General features: G+C 47.1%; 1 protein-coding gene across 1 annotated transcript in view; it reads left to right on the top strand.

The window, feature by feature from the left end:
- Positions 1-21,285, top strand: part of SPMAP2L (sperm microtubule associated protein 2 like) — a 546,678-nt gene that overhangs the window by 336,777 nt on the left and 188,616 nt on the right. Inside the window, 1 exon segment of the mRNA XM_085643206.1 lies at positions 2,483-2,579. Coding sequence (XP_085499332.1) covers positions 2,483-2,579 — 97 coding nt within the window.

Genomic DNA, 21,285 nt, shown 5'->3' with positions numbered 1-21,285 from the left:
ATTGGGAGCTGGTGGACCTCTTTCAGGTGTGATGTGACTGCGGTGTGGGAGGTTGAAAGTGATTATGGCTGCAGAGTTCTGAATGGTCTTCAACCTTCTGGTGAGTTTTTTGTTGATCCCGGCATAGAGGGTGTTCCCGTAGTCCAGCTTGCTTGTGACTAGGGTGTGTGTGGCGGTTTTCCATGTGCTGATTAGCAGTCTTTTCAACAACGTTCTTCAGGGTATAGAAACATGAGGCGATGATAGTGTTGACTTTGGCGGCCATGTTGAGTTTGCTGTTGATAATGATATCAAGGTTCTTCGTGTCATTGGTGCGGATGGGTGTTGGTCCTAGTTTTGGCAGCCACCAGATGGAGTCGAACGGTGAAGTGCTCTTCCTGAATATCATAGTTTTGGTCTTGTTAGGGTTAAGCTTCAGACAGTTGATCTTCATCAAGTTGGTGATTTCAGTCATGTAGGCATTTAACTTGCTACTCTGTGTCTTGTCTGTGAGGGAGAGAATGAGCTGGCGTAGGAGCGGACGTTTATGTGAGAGTGGGTGATGCTGGCTAAAGCGATAATGTATGCATTGGCTAAGGGTGGATCCCTGTGGAACTCTACAGATCGCAGGAGTCTGATGTGTATGGTGCTAGGCTGAGTGACTGAGCCCTTCCAGTTATGAAAGAGCAGATCCATTTCCTTGGATTCTGATGTTGTGTAGGTGTTGGATGAGGATGGGAGACCATATCAAATGCTTATCAGAGGTCGAGGAGATTGAGGCTGCCATGGCTCCTCTGTCCAGAGTCATGCAGATGTCATTTGTGGCGGTAATGAGGGCAGTTTACGTACTGTAGTTGGGTCTGAAACCAGACTGAGTGGTGTTGAGGAGTTAGTGGTCATTGAGGTATTTGGTGAGGCATCTGTTGATGATTTCGTTTAAGTCCTTTTTCTGGGGAAATATTTTTAAGACCTTGGCCAGGAATGGTAGCAGGGAGACCGGTCTGTAGTTGCCGAGTGTTGAAGGGTCTGCAGAGGGTTTCTTCATTGATTGGAGGATAGTTGGGTGTTTCCAAGCGTCTTTCGTCAGTGGTGGATGCATTCAGAAGGGGTGTGAGTATGGAGCTGATGTATTGCAGCCCTCTGGAGGAGGCATGGTGGGGGCAGGGGTCAAATGGGACCCCTGAGTGGATGCACTGTAGGACTTCATAGTGGCATGATGGTCATTGTGGTTTGTATTGGTTCTTTAGATAAGATCAGGAGGCGTTTGGCAAAGTCTGTCATGCCCCATTATGTATTGAAGTTGCTGTAAATGACGGTGAATTTTTTGCTGAAGAATTGTGAGAGATTGTTGCAGAAGTACTGCAAGGGAGTGATCAAGTTTGAGGTGGTCGCTGTTGATGTGAAATCTTTCACAGTGGCAAATATTTATTTGCTTCTGTTGGTGCTGGCATCAATGTGGTCTGCCAGAGCTGGTAGTTTGGTGGACCGGATCATTTAGTGGTAGTGTCTCAGGACAGATTTGAACATGCTCCTGTCTTTGTTGTCCTGGCTCGTTCTTTATTTGTTCTTCTGTTGTCTCCTGCATGGTAAACAGGTGTGTTTACATGCACGAGTGCCTGACTGCATGTATCTGGTATCCTGACTTTAGATTTTTGCCCTGGCACCACGCTAATCCAGCATGTCTGCAGAGGCTCAGGCCTGTCCCCAACTATGAGCAGATCCTGGACTTGTCCTGTGACTTGGAGGGGCTCACCATATGTGCCCTTATCCGTTGACAGTGGTCTACTTTCCCTGTTTTTCCCTGTTGTGGGTCAAGCATGAAGAGCAGTGATGGCAGCATACCTTGTTTACAGAGTCAATAGTCTGAATCAATAGTCTGATCAGACCTTTTTATCGGGGCCACTATAATGGAGGCCTGCTGAACCACTTGTGTAAAGTTCCGCTTCTATGCACTTACCCAGTCATCTGATCTAACCTCATGTGTGCGTGTTAAGCATGTTAATGTGTTTCGACTACATGATACATGCATGGTGTGCAAGAGTGAACCAGAAAAATGGAGACCAGTGGGATCCATTATGGATCCCACAAGATAGAGTTGAAGACTCCACTCCCACAGAGTGAAAGTGTATTGCTCACATTCCTGTAGCTGGAGGAAGGAGACATAGTCACTGAAGTGAGGGGAGAGGAGGCAGGGCTCCTTCAGATATTCTATGAGTTCTTTGATTACCTAGAAGCTCCTGATTAGTCTTCCTGAATACTGCTATTTTATTGTTGGCAATGGTGAGGGCTAGGACTGCAGACTCTGCTGTGAAAGGTGAAGAAACATTTTAGGTGAGGCCTACTTTTTAGTCTTCCCCTAGTTACTCCTTCAGCTGGACTGACAACAACCAGGTACAGAAATCTTTGGGAAAGCAAGAAAATATAAGCAGCATGAATGAAAAAAACTGAAAGAGAAGCAGCATGTACCTGCACTATTTTGAAACCTGCATTTCTTTATTCACAGGGAAAATACTGCTGCGCTAACATACAAGGCTTCTGATCGCATTTTACAGCTTGCATGTCCGAGACCTGTGCACTCACATTATCGTGCTGCTAGAGAGGTAAGCACTTGACTTCAAACGGGGCAAGTAAGGGACGGAATAGATAATAGATCAAGGGCCCTATTTAAAATGGGACTGTGCCACCGGAACGCCACTTTTACCGAAAGTTCGATGGCACAATGCCCTGCACCATATTTACAAAATAGTGTTAAGCCACTTTTCGTGGCTTAACGCCGCCTTGTAAATATGGTACCCTTTCATGCAGGTATCTGCTTGAAAGGGATGTTGCTGCGGGCGTTCCACTGTAACACTCATTGTTTTTTGATGCTGCCCCAGATTTACAAGGATCAATAAATCTGAGGCACAATGAGGAGAAATACTTTTATTTCTCCTTGTTTTTGCTTTTCCTATGTATACTGCATTCTGCAGCACACAAAGAAAGAGCAAAACGCCATTAAAGATTGTTTATGTGCAGGAAGATGCCCCTTCCTGCACATAAAGAATCATTAAATAAAGGCGATTTGCTACTTCTCTATGTGTGCTTCAGAATGCAGCCCACATAGAAGTGGCAAATTACCATTATTGATTGTTTATGTGCAGAACGGAACACCTTTCTGCACATAAACAATCATTCCCTACAACAAGGCACCCTTGCACCATGGCGCAAGGGTGTCTGTGTTGGCGCTAGGCAGCTATATTTAGCACCAACGCGAGGGAAAACGCAGGGGTGCGCCATATTGTTTTAAAAACGGCACGTCCAGGCGTATTGTAAATGGCAAAGTGCGGTTCCACAATATTTGCTGCAGCGCCACACTCAGCCGTTTCCTTGGCCATATGTCCCCAAATCAATAAAACTGTGTCACCTAAAGAAGCAATATTAAAGACATTTGCTTTATTATCGAAATTGAATACATTTCACCCTGTCTTTTTCTACCTAGTAGCTCATATGCAGATACTGATAAGAGATCCAAGGGTCCATTCTTCTATATTATTTCATAACGAAATGTCAAAATTAAAACTGATGTTTTAAAAAAAAATCACGTTTCTAATTAAAACCAGGAACCACTCGCAGCTGCTATAAATAATAGAATTGTGTGATAGTTATCACGGTAAAAAATGTTGAACGTCATCTTCTTAACTTGACCTGAGAAGTAGGACAGTGGATGCAAGGCCCTTCCCGTATTCGCATTAAAGGCCTTATCAAGATTTGAGTGGCAAAGAGAAGTCCTTCCATTTGTGGAAAATCATCCATTGAATGATTCTCACCGGCGGTGAATACTCTTGTGGGATTTCCCTCTGCTGTACTGTCCCAGTGGCGTTGGTATTTTACCAAGAGGATTCTAAATCAGCCAGAAATCCTCCAACGGGAGAATTTACTACTTCGTCAAATGGGAGCATTTCCCATTACCATCCTACTCTTAAACAAGCCCTCAGTCTCCCCCCTATTTTATGAACATCAACCATGAGGTTGCAAACTTAGAGACCAAAGGAACAAGCAATTTACATTAATTAGGTGTGGCTTTCTTGTGTTAAAGCATTAGAACACATATATGAGCAAATGCTGTGGTGGTGGTAATAGCTTACACTTGAGTCCTGAGAAAAAAACGTTTTTTAAAAAGCATTGCTTTCTGTATACAATGCATGTATGAGATAAATAATTGAATGTGTGGTGAGTGAACATATTTTTCAAATTTAAAATAGACCCTCATGTGGGTGTATTTTTAAAATGTAAAAAAGTCCTTCGTGCATTGCAATGCAGGCACTCCAAAGGAGGCCGGGTGAAACACCATACAACCAATAGCATGAGGAGAGAGAATAACAAAAGCCCACTCTAAGTATATTATAAACAGTTGGTAAAGGTACGTTTTGGAGACAGCTATGCAGTGAAGACAAACCTAACAAAGGAGTAGGTAGAAGTATTCCTCCTGTTTAGATTTTCCAGGTCATCAGTTGTTACTGGAGTCACACTTTGTAGTTGAGGTGCACCCACACTAACTCATATTTATTATGGTGTAAATGCATGACCGTATTCAGCTGACAGGAACGTACACTCATGATATAATCCTGGGATGTTCTTATTTGATGGCTGATAAGATAATTTGCATCTAAATATTTGTACTAAATACAGAAATGTTTAATTGAGAAACAATCCACATTTGCCAGTAAGCTAGCACTCAGTCTTTCATTTAGCAGTTCATAAGTTGTTCTTCAAACACCGTATCTGGTGAAGATTTGCAATATTCAGCACTTGTTTTACCTGGGCCATCAGATGTCCTATGATCTCAGACTTTATCTGTTGCGTGCGTCAAGTGAGTGATGTTCAGTAGAAGGTTCAGTTACTGCTGCAATAAGAAATTGAGGGTCTTGCATCTTAAGAGAGCCCACAAGACTCAGAAGTGTTATGGGTGGTTTAATCAAAAATCACCTGCAAAGTAGGAGGATGATATGTGATTTATGAATTTAGCATTTACTTTGTAATACCAATAACTTAAGAGTCTACAAACAATGAATTTAATGTGTGGTCCTACTGTATAACTCTCTTTGATGTGTCAGCTCTCTAGTCTAAAGTGAATAGCTCCTATAGATTGTAAAGACTCTCTGAGCAGTAATACATGTCTGTAATCCTGTACTTTGGGTGAACAGTTGTCCTCAAGATGATTGGCACTGACACTCAATAATACTAGTTAAATGCTGGGCATCCCTTAGATAAGAATGAAAACTCGGGGGCGTGGCCAGCCAAGATGGCCGAGTGGATGTAATCCACTGAGGCTCCGCGACCAACAAGACAGAATGTCGGGCCTGAGGCATTGATCATCGGCTTTCCCAGTGCCTGGGTGCAGGGCCCAACAGACATAGACTAGGCCCACGGAGGAAAAGGTCAGAACGCAAGAAACTCGCCAGATGAAATTGGATAGCCGGGTGAGGGCCAGGAGCAACAAGGCGGACTGAACGATGCCCGGCCCTGAGAACCCACCGGAATCCTGGCAGAGCAGCAGCATTAAGGCAGAGTGTGCCTAGCACTAAGGGAAAGAGCGGAGCCCTGGGAGAGTGAGAAAAGCCCAGCCAGAGCACAGATGGTCATGAAGAGGAGGAGCAGGAGCGAGCACCCAGCGGAGCAGAGGGAGTGTTCACCTGGGGATACGCTTGTTGCAAGGGAAGGAAACGAAGGGCGGCATGCTGTAGAGCAGGAGAGGTGGCGAGCGGCACTCGGGCAGTGGGAGCGGCGATGCTGAGAAGTTGATTGCAGACACCAGGACGGCGGAGGCTGATGCCTGACTTTGACATGGCAGCAACATGGACAGAGGTCCACAGTTGAATCATCTCAGTATAGGAGAGGGGTTGGAGTGACCCCCACCGGCATGCTTTGGGCTGCCCCAATTGACCTACAAGCACCAGTACCAGCCAAGGATTCAGAAGTAGATGGGCAGTCACAGCATCTAAAGACGACTGCCTGACACCAAAATGGTGACATGATAGTATTTCGGTGAGAAACACAGAACAGGGTGTGCGAAGAGAAGAGACCACCTGGAGAGAAGGAAATTAACAGGAAATAAGTAGTGGCTTCCAGGTAACGCTGCATAAACCAAGAAAGAAGGAGAGAGAACCCCCGGAGATTATCCCAGAAGCACTTTATGTGTCTGGAAAGAGAGAGGGGGGAGCACCAGAGACTAGATCAACAGAGGGCTACAGTGGGTCGCTCGTGGCGTGCGGGCCACACAGGCGGTGATCACTCTAGGTGAACCCCCCTGTAGCAGATATACTCAGAGTCAATTTGGTGCATGGCAATATTCAACTGACCTTTGCAACAGTGGACTTATCTTGATGCCGCCAAAGAAATCTCACCCACAACCTAATAGGGTCTCGAGTTACTTCGCCAAGACAGACGGACAAGAGCACATTGGGGAACCAGAGAAGAAGACAGGGATGGCACTAACAAAAGAAGAACTCCTGACTTCCCTGCGAGAATTCAAACGCAAATTACGAGAGAAGCTCAAGACTGATCTCATATTGTCCCTGGAGGAGCTCAAAACAGAATTAACTGGGCATTTGATGACACTCCAGCAAGATGTCGACTCAGTAGGAGTGAGCACAATAGACCTTGAAGCAAAAGCAACGGATTTGGCACACCTCACGCAACAAACAGAGGAACAAGTACAAAGCCTCAAGCCCAACTGCAAGCGACCATCTTGAAAAATTAATATTTGGAAAACAAGTCGCAACACGAAATCGTCAGACTTAAGGATCTGGAAGAAGGAGTAGAGACCCCTGACCTGGAGGCCTTCATCTTGGGTCTATTTGGAGAACTAATTGGAGAATCGCAGATGAAAGTCAAGGTGGAAAGAGCACACAGAGTGGGGAGGCCCCTAATGGTAGAGAAAAAGCGGCCAAGGGATGTCTTTGCGAAACTACACTCCTTTAAAGTCAAAGAAGATATACTCCAAGCATCAAGAAAGAGGGACAAGGTGTCCTTTCAAGGGGCCACCAGTGCTCTATATCAAGATTTGGCTCAGGCCACACTCGCCCGACGCCAAATGTTCCGCCCAGTGACAGAAAAATTTAACAAAGAGCGCATCAGATATTGATGGGCATTTCCTTTCGGCTTGGCATTCGAGTATCATAATAAAACCCACCATTCGTCGGATCTAACAGAGGCAATGAAGGTGCTGGGGATCCCGCCCCAAGAGGGGCAGAAAGCAGGAATATCCCAGAAATCTCAGGCACAGGATCCAATGGGCTTCCAGGGAGAAGGTTCATGGCTCTCCCAGAGACCCACACGGTCAAACAAGAGATGCTAACCAGGGGCTGAAGGACTTAGGAAACCCTGGTGACTTAACTGCATTTTTCGGAAAGACAGCCTATGAGTAATACACCTGTACAGCCAGAATGAGATAGACACCAGCTCAAAATATAGTTTCACTACTACTAGTTGGAGCGGTACCTGACCGAATCACCCCATAGTATGTTAACATCTAGTTCTGAGAGTAAGGAATGGAAGGTTCCACAATTTTTTCAGGGGATGTTAGGGGAATTTTTTATGTTCTGTGCAGTAAACACAGAGTACGCTTTCAAGGTTCATCAGGAGGTCCAAATGTTGAGGCAAGCTAGGTGGACTACAACAAGGGTACAAGGGAGTGGCTGGAGGAGGGAGGCGGGGAGAGGAGAAGAGGATACCAGGGCAGCGGTAGGTCTGAGAGCGACTCACACTAGACTAAAGAAATGATTGTCACGTTGTCCTAGAATGTCTGGGGACTCAATTCTCCACTGAAGAGCCATAAAATCTGGAAGTATCTACTAGACTCGCCTTTCGGTGTCATACAAGAGACACATATCAAATGAGCGGAAGATCACAGATTTAAACATAATCAATATCCCCTGATCTTTTGATCCTCCGCATAAACCAAACACAATGGAGTGGCGCTGTTATTTCATGCCGATGTAAACTTTCAGTCAAAAAGCTACAAGTCAGTCAGGGAAGGTAGGTGGGTAATGGTTAAGGGATGGCTCAAAGGGAAATTATGCACTTTCATCTCAATCTATGCTCCAAGCACCAATCAAGGACCCTCCTCCTCTCTCTACTAGAAGCCCTAGGTGGGTTCCCAGAGGGAGACATCCTTTTTATGGGAGACTTGAATCTGACATGGCATTCCAGCATAGATAGCTCCCATCCGCACAGATCTTTGACCGGTAGTTTTCCAAAAAGCCTGAGAGCCGCAATACACAACCTAGGAGTATTAGATGCATGGAGGGAGGATGGAGCACTTAGAAACCCAAATAAGAGCAGCCGATATGCATATTTTAGGATTTCCATCTCAATCTGAAGCGAGGGACCATAAGAGAACTAGGGATGGGCGGAACTTGTAGAGTTTTACTCCGTGGAATTCCATAATGTTACTTAAAAACTCTGTGAGATTCCGTGGAGATGCGCGAGCAGCGGAATTCTGGTTTGTTATGCTGCTCATGCTGATTTTTAGAGCCCGGAGCTCGTCCCTCTCTGTAAAATCAGTGTTAACAGCACCATGTGCTGTGCCAGAGGGTGCTGCTTCTTTCTGCCGCTCGAGTAGATTTTCTACTCAAGTGACATCCTTTACAACATAAGCGGCAACTTTCTCAATGCAAGTGGTAGTGACCTCCCTCTCCACTTGCATTTACAAATTGCACCGGGCGGCAGTCTAGAGATCTTTTTTTTCATTGTTGCTTGAAAAGTTAACGTTGCTGAGCAACAAATGAGAAAAACTCTATCACGCAAGAGCTGGCGGAGTTTGTACCGAACTCTGTGCTCCAAGCAGAGTGGGAAAAACTCTACGAACTCTGCCAGAGGAGTGTAGTTTACCACCCATCCCTAAAGAAAACCTTAGGAGGCTTCATAAAGACTGGATGGAGCAACAATTTGCTTTGCCACAGAAAGATTTGAGTTTGACACTGTGGAGTGTCAGACAATGGGGCTGAAGCAAGTGACAACAAGAGGAAGAACAGGCTTGCCGACAATTTGTCGTAGAGGTCAGAGATTATTAATCCGGAGATAAGATTTTGACAGGTATCACAAAAAAGGGGAAAATACGGCATAAGGGGTCACAAATATTGATCACTTTTGAGGAGCAAAGGGATAATGTGCCCAGCCAACCTAATTGTCATCTGAGGTGATAAGCATTTGAAACCATGCCAAGTATATGATGGTAGTGCCTTGCTATTGTAGACTGTCCTTGGCAGTATTTGTTTGTCTGTTTCTTTGTTTATTTCTTTATTTAAAGTATAAAATAATAGCTCGGACCAAGCCTTCAGGCAACAGAGAGTTTTACTTGTAACAACGTGCAGGAAAAGAGTTATGTAACAAGTGAATCATGGAGTATGAATAGACAGAGAAACTGAGAGGATTCTAAATTTCAGTGAATGTGCAAAATAAAAAAAAGGAGTTTTTTAAGTCTTTCCTGGAAGCAAGAAGGTGAGGATTCCATCATATGTAGTCCAGAATAAAGTTCTACAATCTGGGATAGGCATAAGAATGCTTGCTCTGATGTTTTGTTTTTCTTGGTTTTAGGTATTTCCTGAATGAGAGGATTTCTGCCTCTTGTTTATCGTTGATCTCCCGTGAGTTTGAGTTTATTGCTTGATTGATTTATGTGTGAGAAATGCAATCTTACAACCAAATCTTGCTTATTGAACGTTGCACACTGTCCCACTCTACACCATGCTGCACACTTTAGTCTGTGCACCGGGTGCAGACTGGGACAGTGTAACATATCATAGCAAATGCTCTCTTTGAATCAACAGAGCGTTAGTGAAATGAGGACTGACCATTTGTCTGCATTTCACTGTGCAGGTGGCAATCACCCTGACTTCCAGAATCGGCAGAGATCTCTCTGTAACGGGGGCAGTGAATGACTCCACTCATCTGCAGGGAGACACCCGGGAATTTCCTGGAGTTCCCTTTCATCCTTTTAAGGTTACCCTCAGGGGCGTACTAACTGTGTGCCGCCTCTTTGTGGCACAAAATGAGTACGCCTCATGACGTTCTCTTTTACTCTGCGCCTTCATCATTGTGGGCGTAAAGACAGCGCATTCAATCATTTGCATGTCACCTGTGGAGAAGTGTGGCTCAATGATTAGAGCGGCAGACCCTGATGCAGAGGTCTAGCCCGGGACCAGGGTTCAATTCCCCGCCTCGGCGGGTCTTGGGCTAAAAAATTCCACGGACCTGATAATTCTCGCCTCGGTGCCATTCCAATCATGGAGTCCCACTCTGCAACTCTGGGCAATAGCTTGCTTAATCTCCACAACGGCCCCCACAATGCTAAGGATGCCTGGCCTCCACCTTGGGGGTGCCCAGGAGTGGACGCCTCACAGGGAAAGCCAGGATGGGTTCCACAGCGGTATTCGTACAAGCGCCTTGAGACCCTTGCGGGTGAATAGTGTGCTATACAAGTATCAATTTACATTTATGCCTCATGAACATGATAGCCTACCTCCTTGACATCGTGTAATCTGTATTACAAAAGGGACTGCACAAGCATCTGCGACTCCCTCTGTAATACGAAAGTGCCCAAGGCACCAAAAAGCAGGTACACGTGCTGGTTGCGTCTCCAGGGCACTTTCCATACAGCCCCTGCTGTCCACAGCCTCCAGGTTTTTTCCTTCGCAGGTCGATTTGAAAAAAATAAGAAGCAGACCTTTTAATTGTGCATATTTCAGAAATGGAGTACTTAATTTTATCAATATTTAAATACTGAAGAGGAGGTATCAGCATGGAACATTCACTGACTCTGAGCAAACTAGAATGAGGGACATCACACGACCTGCATAAGTACTCATTTGTGATGAGGCCTTCAGAAATGCAGACGTGTAGTTAGCTCTGGCGTGGTAATGTCTTGAGCTGATTTCTAATTCTGGTATGTGTCAAGTCTGCCCATGTTAGAAAAGCCACACGTTCAATTTAAGGCAAGGAACAAAGACATTCTAATTATGGTTCAACACATTTTTTCATACTTTCTTATTTGGCTTTGGGGTGATAGTCGAAATATGCATATCCGCACGGAACAAAGCATGAAGGCTTTTAGACTTAAACTGTGATCCATTTGCGATCCAACTAATGGTACGTAAACCATGACAAAAAAGATACTATTCACAAAGACCTTCGACAACTGAATTACTGTACGAATGTTGTGGAAAGGAAGGAGTTAATGAATCAGCTTTCTTCCCTGTAATTGTAAATCTTTGACCCACAAGTAAATAGGTTACTAAATCCATGGCAACAGTGTCCCATTGACTTAGTGATGCAGGAAGTTGTTGCAAGTTTCACATCCTTATACATAAATCTCCCAGTCAGGTTTTGTGGCCTTCTACCTTTCGTATCTTTATGTTCATTCCAATGATTTGCATCTACTGTGCCGCCTGTAAGTTGTCAACTGTGGCAGCTCTTAACTGTTACTGTGACACAAAGAATCCAATGCTCTTATTGACGAACCAACAATCCATTGTGTTCCTTTTGGAAAGGCAGATCTTTCAGAAAACCTTCGGTAATGTGACCATTATACAATTTCCAAATTGGTCTTAAATATTCATTGGTCTTGTAACTCATGAGTACTCTGGAGAAATAAGCATACTATTATCAGACTCTTTTTTGCTTCTCTCATGATGTGTCTCCACTAGCTGCAGGAATTCAGAGGATCAGGTTTAAAGTGAAAGGCGGATTCAAAAGGGTTATCAGTGTTGTCTACGGTTTAGACAAACACAAGTAATGTGATGTTCTGTGTGATACTTCACCTACTTTGGAGTGATACCACTTGAAATCTTGTTACACATAGACTGCCATAGCTAGTCCCTTAAGGAGATACTTTTCCAGATGCACTGACCCTCACCCAGCAAGGCTGCACGCTGCAGCATTAGATCGTGCCCTCGTTGGGTGTAAATTGATAAAATGTAAATTGATACTTGTATAGCGCACTACTCACCCGCAAGGGTCTCAAGGCGCTTGTACGAATACCGCCGTGGAACCCATCCTGGCTTTCCCTGTGAGGTGTCCACTCCTGGGCACCCCCAAGGTGGAGGCCAGGCATCCTTAGCGTTGTGGGGGCCGTTGTGGAGTTTAAGCAAGCTATTGCCCAGAGTTGCAGAGTGGGACTCCATGATTGGAATAGGCACCGAGGCGAGAATTGTCAAGTCCGTGGAATTTTTTGAGCCCAAGACCCGCCGAGGCGGGGAATTGAACCCTGGTCCCGGGCCAGACTTCTGCATCAGGGTCTGCCGCTCTAACCATTGAGCCACACTTCTCCACTGGGCGGTGCAATACCCAACGGGCCGGGCACCTCAAAGGGGGCTCCTTGGTGGAAATCTTTTTTTTCTGCCCTTATTCTTCTTGAATGAGAATATGATGGTAGAGTGGATATTAACAGTGAGGTGATATTAAAATTTACTAGATTGAACACCACAGGAGATTATTTTTTAAATCCTGGGTCTTATCTGTGAAATATTAACAGGCATTTGCAATGCAATCGGTCTCACCTTTGGGACCTTATATCTATTTAACTATGCAGCACATTAGCCTGGGTGCTGAAACATCTACTGTTCTTTAACATGGATGAAAAGTAAGCACCAAACGCCAGGTATGGGAGCACATGGAGAGAAATATTGTCTTTCAGCTGGGAAATGGTATAGTTCAAAGCTCTGTTTTTAATATAAAATCACGGCCTTTGGTGGTCATATCACTGAAAATACAAGATTTGAAAAAAATAATATTGTCTACGGGTGCTCGTGGAAGACAATTTCTATGGGCTGGAAACTAGAGAATGCTAAAGTGATTCTGGTATTTTACTGACCTCTGCTGGTCGCTTTCTTTCAAGAAAGTTAAATGGAGTCAGTTGCCAGAAAAATTTAAAAAACAGAAAGTCCCTCAGCAGAAAGCAATTCTGGTATTTTACTGACCTCTGCTGGTCGTTTTTTATCAAGACAGGTAAATAGAGGCAGTTGAACTGAAAAAAAGTCCCTAAGCGAAAGCAGACCAGTCCTAGGGCTGATGTCTAGAAGCCATAAAGTACATACACATATAAGTATATAATAAGTATATACTAAAGTATATACAAGAGGTCTTGAATGCTCAACCTAAAAACTGTGATGTACTTTTAGAACATTAGCTATTTGTGGGTCCAATCGGTGGCCAACATTTTTCATGCTTCTCTGCTCAAGGACCTTGTACAGAACCCTAATCTACTCTATACGGACAATGCTTGAAGTATATTTGTTATGGTGTATGTGTCTCCAGTGAGTAACATCAACACTTCTATAAGGTAGAAGCAATACATAGTGCATACCTCCTTAAGTAATTCCATGTTTTGTTAAAAAATTAAGAGGTAACCCTATTCTTTGTATGTCTGTGTCCCCGTGGTATGTTTATACAGCTGTCTACTAGGCTGGTGCGCATCTTACTGGCACTGTCTCCAGTCAACAAGCTTCATGAAAAGCAAACCATTCTTTTTCAGAGAAGCTTCCATATTATGTAAACATTAAGCAACTGGGTGCAACAATTTTTGTCAGGTTGGGGAAAACACTGCTCCAAAGGCAATATTGGAAGGTCCTCTTTCCTCAGCAACCAAGCCAACAACCGAACAAGAGAAAAGTACACTTGCTGAAAACTTCTATGCAAATTAATAAACAACTGAAATTGTTGAAGGTTCTCTGTGGCCCATGGCACCAGCGCTGACCAATCAAGAATAGTTTGTCTTGGAGTGATTCATTTTAAAACCTTAAGGTTTTATTATTATAATAATATTATATTATTAAAACGATACTCTCCCCTTATAGAACTCATTTTTTTAGTTCTGGATCATACTGTACGCGTTCAGTATGCTTACACCCACTTTACCCTTGTGCCTGATTAACAGAAATAATTTTTGGTCCCCTGGATTTTTGAGCATGCAATATCCACCAGGTAATACCTGTATTAAAAAGTACAGTGAGGGGAATGCTGTGATAAACAAAAACAGTTGCAAAGACCATTCCCATGAGTATTCAACATTACCAGCAAGGAACTTTGGACCCGGGAAGTCGAAACCACCTGGCACTGTACGATGATGCTATTTCCCTGGGCTATTTTTTTTTTAAACTTTGCACATTTATTCAAATATCAAAGTTAGGATTACAAAAAATCAAAAGCTAATCATCATCGAAATAAGTCCTTGACGGTGACAAATCCCAAATACACAACGAGCACTTGTGACTAGACCTCCCCATATAAAAATGAACAGAGCTAGCAGGATGGAATAATGTGAGCAAACCCGCTCTAATATAATAAAACTGCATTTTTAAAACGTACAATACTGTAAAGCAAAATGTCTAATACGTATAAAGCAACAATCCCGTCATGATGTTTGCAGTTCGTTCTAATGTTTTTGACAGAGTACACCGTTTCAAGGCATGTTAGCAGGTATCGAGGTCGTGTTGAAATGTCGTTTGCTCAGCAAACGAATCAAACTGTTGCCACTTTCCTGCAAATTATTTTAATTGGACAGATACATGAGACTGGTCCGCACATTCATAACAACGACCATAGCAACGGATGTTTAGCACATTAGCCTTCAAACTGTGTTCAAATACATTCCCTCAGCTAAGGAAGCTAACATGATACTTTTGTACATACAGAGACACTGTGGCTGCAGCAAACGTTTGCTGATTTTTTGAAAAGCACATGAAAAGAAACGTATGCCCACAACATTTAAGCATGTATTTTCAGTAATGAGGCCTGGTTATGCTTGGTGAACCAAACCTATTTTTTTTTTTTTAACTCTTTTTATTGATAACCAAGACAGCGAAAATAACCATGACAATGACAGTGCAGAAATGTTTACCTTAACCGTTACCACCATTCTACAACCCCCTACACTCAGCAGCCAAGCTATTCTTTGCACTTCCCTGTCCAGATATCGTCCCCCCCGATCAGTCGCCACTATACCATCCCCCATCCAGGGGTCCACCATTCTAGTTTCCCCTCGGGACATTCTAGTCAGTTTTCTGCTGATCCGATGTAGCCCCTCCCTCTATCCGTTTTTGCTCTTTCCTAAGTTCAATTGTTGGGGAGACGCAGATATTACCCCTATATCTGTTCCATTTGCCCCATTTGTTATCCCATTTTCGCGGGCACCCCCTCCCTTTGAACACCGTTTTCTCCGCTAGCATGGCATAGTCCATGTCTTTAGCCCAGTCCACTAATTTTGGAGCGGTACCAACTCCCCAGCGCTGCGCGATGTTCCTTTTGGCTACCCCCCATCCCCCTGAGGCCCATTCTTGCTCGATTGGTGTGAGGTCCGTCGCTACCCAGATGTTTAGCAGGCATAACCGGGGTGACGGGTGTATGGTCTTGTCGCAAGCTCTAGCCATTTGCCTAGTGACGCCGGCCCAGTATTCCCGTATGCTGGGGCATTCCCATATGATGTGGAAGAATGTGCCAGTAAGTGCACACTGCCGGAGGCATTGCGGGTCCGGCCGCCTCCCGAGTCTGTGTAACAATATGGCGTCAAAATATACCCTATGGAGGACTTTAAGTTTCACCAGCCGAAGACGCAAAGGGATAGCCACTTCTCTAGGTGAGGACAATGCCTCCCTCCAGTCCTCGTCCGGTAATGCCCCGACGTCGGCCTCCCAGGTCGCTCTAAGCTTGGTCATTGTTAGAATGGGGAACCTCTGGTTGGCACAGGTAGGTACTTGTGACAAGCAGCGGTCCCTTCTTCTATTCAGGGCGAGGGAATTACCCCTTCAGAACAACCCCTGCTCACCCTATAGGTAGTGTGGCGCGAGCAGTCAGGGCTAAACTTCAGGGCGCTAGTCAGTTAAGCATTGATGATCACACACAGTAAACCACAATGATCCCCCACAAATGGACACCAGGCGTAAGTTGTATCAAAAATACGGATGCTTTATATAAAAGATTCTTTGTTACGCAGGCATGTACAAGACCATCAATAACGGTTGCGAAATGGAAGCCACGAGATGATAATTAGGCACGGTTTTTCTTTGGTAACTTATTCGATCACGAGCGCTTCACAGGGCTCGGTTGAGTCGGTCCAGTCACGATGATGCGCAGTGCACCCGGGGTACAGTGATACGGGGAAATCAGAACGTTGCGGACCCCGAGTCCGATAGAGAGTTCACTGTACCTGGGAACGTGCGATGTGCTTGGACGAGTCTTCGGGGGAGATGCAGGTTCTGCACCTCGCGGGTCTCCGGATCAAGAATTCAGCGGGCGGCTCTCGGTAGACAGGTGCGGCCCAGGGCCTCCGACACGGACTGTGCGGGAGGTCACTGCGGAGGGCGGCACGGTCAGACTCAGGCTGGGAGGTGAAGCGGGGCGGCCGGATACGTTACGACGTACGGGCGGCCGTCCGAGGCTTGATTTCACTTCCCAATTAGAAATCTGGCGGGAGGGCACCAGGCACGCTCCAGTGGCAGGCAGGTGACAGGGACGCGGGGCGGCCAGACTCGATGGGTCCAGAGCGACTCAGGCAGAGCGGGGCTCTCGGCGAGGGGAAGCGGCCAGGCTTCTGGGTGTCACGGCCCTAGGAGGGGTGGCAAGGTGCGCAGAGCACTCCGGCGGGAGAAAGCACACGGCTCGAGTTCTCAGACGAGCGGAGACACGGTGAACCCACTGGTCCTGGGGTTCAGTTCAGGGGGCAAGCTCTTCTTCCAAGCCCTTGGAGATAGTTGAAGAACAAAGTGCAAAAGTCTCTTTCAGTCTTTTTCCTCTCCTTCCTCAGCAAGGCACCTACTGCAGGCCAATCCCCCAGGTCAGGGAAAGTTACTCCTCCTTCAGCTTTTTCCAGGTCCTTCTAGTCGGGCAGAGTTCCTTCGTGGTTCAATCTGGATCTGATTTCTTAGGAGCCAGGCTCCTACTTTTATACAGTGATTCTTTTGTTCCTTAGCGCCAGGGGGCCTGGGCCTGGCTCAGTCCAGTTCTGGAGTACTTTGTTTTGGTGACTCTGCTCTTTCCTTTCAGCAGCAGGGCAGAGACATCAGCCGCTCCACAGGGGGCGGAGCCAGCTTTGTGGTGGCAGAGCACAGGTCTATTCAAGAGTCAGGGTGTACTCCTCCCACCCATCCTGGTGCGATCTCTCTACCCACCACCTGGCAGCCAACCTGTCTCCTGGAATCCCCCAGCCCTGCTCCTGTACTGTTGCTATGCAGAACCCACACCCCCAGCAGAGGCGGACTGAGACGGTCAGGCACGCAAAGGCTAACTTTCTAAAAGTAGCATTTGCAAACCCAGGATATTAAAATAACCTTTACTAAAAGATGTATTTTATTATCCCGAGTTCAGGCATACTAAACATGACTTTCTACCATGCTCTCTGAGTCCACGGGGGTCACAGCTTGTAGCGATCCCCGCAGCCCATTCTGGCCTATGGAGAGCAGGTAGCCTTCAATAGTGAAAAACGAAAATGGCTGTAATTCACTATTAAGACATGCCACACACATCAGGGCATGTCCTACCTTATGCCTACAATGCACCCTGCGCTTGGGCCTACCAGAGGGGTGACTAACATGTAGTTAAGGGAAGGTTTAGGGACTGGCAAGTGGGGACACTTGCTCAGTCAGCGCGACGGTACCAGACCGCGCGCAGGTTCTGCAGTGGCAAATCCTAGACACATTTTACCCCGCTGCTTCTGTGGGTGGCACAACCAGTGCTGCAAGCCCACTAGCAGCATTTGGATATACAAGCCCGTGGCACCCCTGGTGCACTCTACTAGGGACTGACAGTAAACCAAATATGCCAAACGTGGAAGTCAATTCACATAATACATTTTACCATAGGGAGAGCATATGCACCTTAGCACTGGTCAGCAGTGGTAAGGTGCCCAGAGTCATAAAACAGCCAACACCAGGTCAGAAAAAATACAGGAGGAAGGCAAAAAGTTTAGGGATGACCCTGCAAAAAGGGCCAAGTCCAACACAACCCCCTTCCAGCCAAAACGCAGGGTAGACCAATCACCACCGTGATGGTCTTCCCTGCTTGGGGCGATAGAACAAGGACCTGGCCCGCAACTGCAGGGGCAGACTCCATTTCTACGCCAATCTGAACCTATCAGACTCCCTCTGTCCATACTCTCAGGGCCCACCAAGCCAACCCATGGGGAACCCTTCTCCTCACCTGTGGACACCACCCGTGCAACACCTAACCTTAACCGGCCCACAGGTGTGTCCCAACAGATAGACAGCAAAATGCTACAGTGGCCACTGACAGTAGTCAGGGATGAGACCCAGGCCGTATGCCTTTCAGGGCTCTCCATCCTCTGGGGCGCCAGGGAGCGGGGGGCAGTAGCCCCAGGTGCTTGGCGCCCTTTGTCCATTCTCCCCCTTGTCAGGTCAGGTATGACATCCTGGCACTGACCCACCAGCCCCAGGACTGTACCCGGCGGCTGGACCAAAGACTGGGGTGGCCTCTCCCACACCCGGTCCTCCCTCTTGGGGCTCTGTACCCTCCCACCTGGAGTGGTACCCCCTTCAGAATTGCCAGGGCACCTGGGGCAGGTGTCCTGCGCAATTCGCCCACCAGTTCAGGGGTTCTATCCTGCAACTGGGCGTCCAGGTCAGGAGGGACACCCTGAACCTGGCCCTCCGACCTAGGGTCTAAACCCTTCAGTTGAGCCGGGGTCAGAGGCGAGGACTCCCTCCCTCTGCACCCCCTTCCAGAGTACTGCCCACTCCCAACTGGCGTGGTACCCCTAGAAGCAACATGGGTCAGGACACTGCTTACAGTGGTTCCACCCTCCAGGTCAGACAACACCTGAACCTGGCTTCCCAACCCTGGGTCCAACCCATGCGGTTGAACACTCGCCTGGCGCACCAGGACGTCCCGGGGAGAACGCATGCCCCCCCTGAGGGTGACACATAACTCATGTGTCGTGTGACAGTCTGCCTGGCGCTGATCTCCTGACCCCTGTCCATCTGACAGTGCCTGAAGATCCCCCAGGACAGAAGTGGTGTCACCATGGTCATTCACTGGTGACACAGCCCTTCTGGCTGGCCCCTGACCCACTGGTTCTTCCACTGGGGACTCTTTCCCCCTCTCACTCCTCACTCTGGACTTCTGCACCCTCCCAACTGGAGCGGTACTGCCAGACACCAGAACCGAGGGAGGCCTGCTTACAGACCCTCCCCGTCCACTAGACACTAGGGGATCCCCCTCAACGGGCGGCCCATCAGGACAGCCTAGGCTCCCCGCCTTGTGTTCCCTTAAAGAACCATCCAGGCTCTGAGACTGGGTTTCGGGCACCTGGGGGCACGCAGCCCCGCACTCACTCCTTCTCCACTGAGACAGGACATGAGCCCCTACACCCCTCCCACTACCATGGGACCTAGCTGGGCTACCACTTCCACCACTCTGGGTTGGAAGATACCTGAACCACTCCCCACGGGGTCACTCCCCAATGCCTCTCCAGACCCTCTGGAATCCACCAAAAGGTCTGCCTCCAATGTGGGCTCTCTGTGGTCAGAGAACTCACCCTCACACAGGTGTTGGCATAGCTCTGGAAAACCGGGACTTACAATATGCTCTCCCACAATTGGATCACACAGCCCCCTAGCAGGGTTAACCAAACTATCCTTCACCTTACCATCCAGTGCCTCACACACGTACTCCACACCACTCTCCTGAGACTGGCTAGACAGTTTCTGACTGTCTCTGTCACACAACCCACACTCTTCTGGGCGGTCTTCACACTCACCCACCAGGACTTCAATATTGGGGGAACCCCTCTCCCTGTACCTCTCAGCTAGAGTCAGTAGAGTGTCCCTCCCTCCACTAGGACTATGAACCCCTGCGCCAGTTACCCTATTCCCTTCAGGGATACTGCGCACTACTGGAGCTACCTCATGCCCTTGAACCTCCTGGTGTATGTTAACCCCCTCCTTCAAGTCAGGCGCCACATCTCTGGGTGTGCGTACTATTTTCTCAGCACTATAAAATTCAATATTGCTGCCACCAGAGGGAAAGTTGTCTAAACTCTTGGCCTCGAGATCAAACTCCCTCATTCTTACTTCATGCTGCATGGCCAGCCTTTGTCTTTGCATTTCCATTCTCAGTTTTGCCATCTCCACTTCGTGTGCTCTTGCAGCCCTCCTGTCGGCCATCTCCTCTGGCGACAGGCCTCTGCCAGGCTTAGAAGCACCTTCTGGGGGTATCACCTCCAGCACATTCTCTGGGAACTTTGATTTGTACCAGGCCCTCAGTGCCTTTACGTACTGATCCTTGGCGCTTAGTCCACTTTGCTTAATTCTGTACTTGGAGAGATATCCTTTCAGGACCTCATTTGTGCACTTCCTCAGTGCCTCTTGCTCCCAATCGATGTCATCAACTCCAGAGAATATAGAGGACGCTCCGCCTCCACTGACTGAGCTAGGCATGGTTTCTTAAAGTGGAGATTCTTCTTTAGCAACAACTGTCAATCAACCTGTGGCTGCGTTATAGGTCTGCTCTACGTGGTGATCAATAATTCACTGTATGTAAATCATAAATGCAAATTCGAAATCCCACCGCTGCCACCAATGTTAGAATGGGGAACCTCTGGTTGGCACAGGTAGGTACTTGTGACAAGCAGCGGTCCCTTCTTCTATTCAGGGCGAGGGAATTACCCCTTCAGAACAACCCCTGCTCACCCTATAGGTAGTGTGGCGCGAGCAGTCAGGGCTAAACTTCAGGGCGCTAGTCAGTTAAGCATTGATGATCACACACAGTAAACCACAACGATCCCCCACAAATGGACACCAGGCGTAAGTTGTATCAAAAATACGGATGCTTTATATAAAAGATTCTTTGTTACGCAGGCATGTACAAGACCATCAATAACGGTTGCGAAATGGAAGCCACGAGATGATAATTAGGCACGGTTTTTCTTTGGTAACTTATTCGATCACGAGCGCTTCACAGGGCTCGGTTGAGTCGGTCCAGTCACGATGATGCGCAGTGCACCCGGGGTACAGTGATACAGGGAAATCAGAACGTTGCGGACCCCGAGTCCGATAGTGAGTTCACTGTACCTGGGAACGTGCGATGTGCTTGGACGAGTCTTCGGGGGAGATGCAGGTTCTGCACCTCGCGGGTCTCCGGATCAAGAATTCAGCGGGCGGCTCTCGGTAGACAGGTGCGGCCCAGGGCCTCCGACACGAACTGTGCGGGAGGTCACTGCGGAGGGCGGCACGGTCAGACTCAGGCTGGGAGGTGAAGCGGGGCGGCCGGATACGTTACGACATACGGGCGGCCGTCCGAGGCTTGATTTCACTTCCCAAT

Source organism: Triturus cristatus, chromosome 2_2, assembly GCF_964204655.1.
Source record: "Triturus cristatus chromosome 2_2, aTriCri1.1, whole genome shotgun sequence".
In the NCBI taxonomy this organism is placed as follows: Eukaryota; Metazoa; Chordata; class Amphibia; order Caudata; family Salamandridae; genus Triturus; species Triturus cristatus.
This window is presented reverse-complemented; position numbering and strand designations above follow the sequence as displayed.